Raw genomic sequence first — 3,613 nt, 5'->3', positions numbered from 1 at the left:
CAGTGATTTAGAGCTACAACATCCAACTCCTGAGTACTAAAAGTTATGTTTTAAAAAAACTAGGGGTGACCCTAATGATATAGGCAATAATCTGAAATAAGAAACTAGTTCTCAATTGTGTCCAAGACCCAGATTTCAAAAAATAACCACCAGCATTGAGAAAGCATTAATGACAAAAATGTGCTGCTGCTTCTTTTTTTTTTTTTTTTTTTTTTTTACTTCAGAGAGGAAGGGAGAGGGAGAGAGAGAGAAACATCAATGATGGAAGAGAATCCATTGATCAGTTGCCTCCTCCATGCCCCCTACTGGGGATCCAGCCCAGAAACCCTGGCATGTGCCCTGACCAGGAATGGAAAGGTGACCTTCTGGTTCATAGGTCAACACTCAACCACACTCAACCAGTGAGCCACACTGGCTGGGCAATAATTGCTATTTTTTTTTTCTTCATGCACAAGGGCTCAACAAGTTCTTACTCAGATTTCAGAAAAACTTTTGAGTCAAGAATGATGTTACAAAAAAATAAGTCAGGCCCTAGCCAGTTTGACTCAGTGGATAGAGGGTCGGCCGACACACTAAAGGGTGCCAGGTTTGATTCTGATCAAGGGCACATGCCAAAGTTGTGGGCTCAATCCCCAGTAGGGGGCAGCGCCAATCAATGATTCTCTCTCATTGATGTTTCTCTCCTTTTCTCTCTGAAATCAATAAAAATTTATTTTAAAAATAACAAATAAATAAGTCAGTTACAGTTCTAATCATGTCCTTTCTCAATTTGGGCGCTACAGTATAGGAATCAAGATTTGCAGTGATTGCCCTGACCGGTTTGGCTCAGTGGATACAGTGTCAGCCTGCGGACTGAAGGGTCCCAGGTTCGATTCCAGTCAAGGGCATGTACCTTGGTTGTGGGCACATCCCCAGTAGGGGGTGTGCAGGAGGCAGCTGATCGATGTTTCTCTCTCATCGATATTTCTAACTCTCTAACCCTCTCCCTTCCTCTCTGTAAAAAATCAATAATATATATATATATTTTAAAAAGATTTGCAGTGATTGATGAAATAAACATTTATATCAAAGTGCTGAAGGGTGGATTAAAATGTTACTACATAAGCAGACCCAATGTACATAAAAATAGTTCTATATATTTCAAAGACTATACAAAATAAGTTGCCTTTCATAACTTAATTCCTTGTCATGGATATATCCATGCCAGACTGGAGAAAGACATATATAACTAGGAAGAGAACTTACTGCGGAAAGGGGCGTTAATTTACCTAATGCTGACACCTAGAACCAAGAAATGGCAAATATGGCGTGCATAACCATACCTGCTCAAGTACACACACAAGAATCCTCCACTAGTTTTCCCTCAAATACCAAGGACCAATGATGAGTGACTTACTCTGTGCCTTATATATGTAGGACAGTAAAAAAAAAAGCTCCATTATTTATTTTTTTTAAAAAGCAAAACACATCTGTCCATATATTCCAAATCTTTTGCTACATCTAAAAATATGAATTTCTGCCCTAACCGGTTTGGCTCAGTGGATAGAGCGTCGGCCTGCAGACTCAAGGGTCCCAGGTTCGATTCTGGTCAAGGGCATGTACCTTGGTTGCAGGCACATATCCAGTGGGGAGTGTGCAGGAGGCAGCTGATCAATGTTTCTAACTCTCTATCCCTCTCCTTTCCCTCTCCCTTCTTCTCTGTAAAAAAATCAATAAAATATATTTAAAAAAATAAAAATAAAAAAAATATATGAATTTCTAATACAACAATAAAAAGGTCACAAGAAGCCCTTGCTGGTTTGGCTCAGTGGATAGAGCGTTGGCCTCTGGACTCAGGGGTCCTGGGTTCGATTCCGATCAAGGGCACATGCCTGGGTTTCAGGCTCGATCCCCAGTAAAGGGTGTGCTGGAGGAAGCCAATCAATGATTCTCTCTCATCATTGATGTTTCTATCTCTCTCTCCCTCTCCCTTCCTCTCTGAAATCAATAAAAATATATATTTTTAAAAAAAGCCACAAGAACTCCATGATGCAGAATAACAAGGTACATTCAATTTTCCACAAAATCCATCAGCCTACTCTAAATGCCTTGATCAAAAGCCCGGTGTTTCTAAAGAAAGTTTTTCATAATTTGCTAAATATTTGATCAAAGCACCATTAATGTCAATCTTGTTTCATAAATTCTCTGGGCTTCAATGGCCCAAGAGATGATTTAATTCACCTTCTGACTCCACATAGTAGCATGCCTAAGCCACCGAACAGCGAGAATTACCTACAGAAGAATTTCAACAAGAGCTGGGTGCTGGCTGACTAGAAGGACCACTTGGGAAGACAGGTTAAAAAATATCCCCGAGTCTCACACTCCAAATCAAAATTTCTGGAGGGAGCTTGAAAACATACTAACAAGTTCCTTAAGTGATTTGGATAACCCAAGTTTGGGAACCATCAATTTGTATACTACAATTCTCCAGAGATTCTACAAATTCTGGCATCTAACTAAAGTTTCCCAAAATGCTGCAGTCTACCTCAGTTATCTTAAAAGAATTCCAATCCATTAATGGGAATGGACAAGCTGAAATGAGACAAATCAAATACAATTTTTACCTTCAAGTGAAGTTTAGGTACCAGAAACCTATTATACCATCAGCTCTATCCCATGTAAATGATAAAAGAACTGACAAGAGATTTTTGTTCCCTATGCTACATGACCAAAAAGAGACAAAAGTTACTTACATAATTCTTGACTTCCCGTCGAGCATTAGCATCAATTGCAAGCCACCTCTGCTGATATTGTGCCTTGATATCTGGATCTTTAGATGTCAAAGAGTTCTTGATTTGTAGACCTGCTGCAACTCTGGCAACTTGACTGTTTCCTGGATTTGCTAGCACTCTGGACAGTTCCACAAGGAAAGTGGGCTGTTAAGAAAGATGCATTGGTGAATGAATATATCTCTTGGGAATTCTGTCAATTGAGGATAGCTTATGAAGCATCAAAACACTGGGGAAAACTTAAATTTTTGAGGACATATCATTATGCCTCAGAAAACTCCAAAATATCTACTTCAAGACTCCTGTAAAAATGTTACATTAAGGAAGTCATCCATCTACTCACCCAGCCTCAGCTTTAACAAGTTACAGATTTTCCTATTAACATCATTCTTAGTGCCCAAATCTTCACATTAGATCCCCCAGAATTAAAGCAAGTTTGACAATTTCGTAGTCAGAAGATTTTTTTTAATGTACCTACAACAGTGCTGTTACTCAATACTTATTTGTTGAATAAATGAATGTGTTAAGACAGGGTAAAAAGTAAAAATTTTTTCTAACTTAAAAAAACAAACAAACAACCACCTTAGTCCAGATGGAATGACACTCACGAGTGTGTATTACTTATAAACCTAAAACAGACTTAGGAAACAAGCCCTCTATTTTAGTTGTGAGTGTTCATCAAGTGGGGAACAATGATAGGTGGGGAAATGACAAATACTTAGAAATTGTCATGGTAAACCTGTCAAGCAAATGACTTTATATTTATAGCAACAGTTAACACACTAAAGGCTCCTATACACTTTGGACTTGAGCTTGTCCACTAAACATAGGTGGATTCCCAAAAA

At 38.6% G+C, this 3,613-nt stretch overlaps 1 protein-coding gene across 1 annotated transcript in view; it reads right to left on the bottom strand.

Annotated features, from left to right (window-relative positions):
- The window catches only part of KPNB1 (karyopherin subunit beta 1), a 23,341-nt gene that overhangs the window by 17,828 nt on the left and 1,900 nt on the right, over nucleotides 1-3,613 (bottom strand). Inside the window, exon 3 of the mRNA XM_014464474.2 lies at nucleotides 2,733-2,915. Coding sequence (XP_014319960.1) covers nucleotides 2,733-2,915 — 183 coding nt within the window. The remainder of the gene's footprint in view (nucleotides 1-2,732; nucleotides 2,916-3,613) is intronic.

This window comes from Myotis lucifugus, unplaced genomic scaffold (assembly GCF_000147115.1).
Source record: "Myotis lucifugus unplaced genomic scaffold, Myoluc2.0 scaffold_254, whole genome shotgun sequence".
Lineage (NCBI taxonomy): Eukaryota > Metazoa > Chordata > Mammalia > Chiroptera > Vespertilionidae > Myotis > Myotis lucifugus.
The sequence above is the reverse complement of the archived record's forward strand: the minus strand, read 5'-3'. Positions and strand labels throughout refer to the sequence as shown.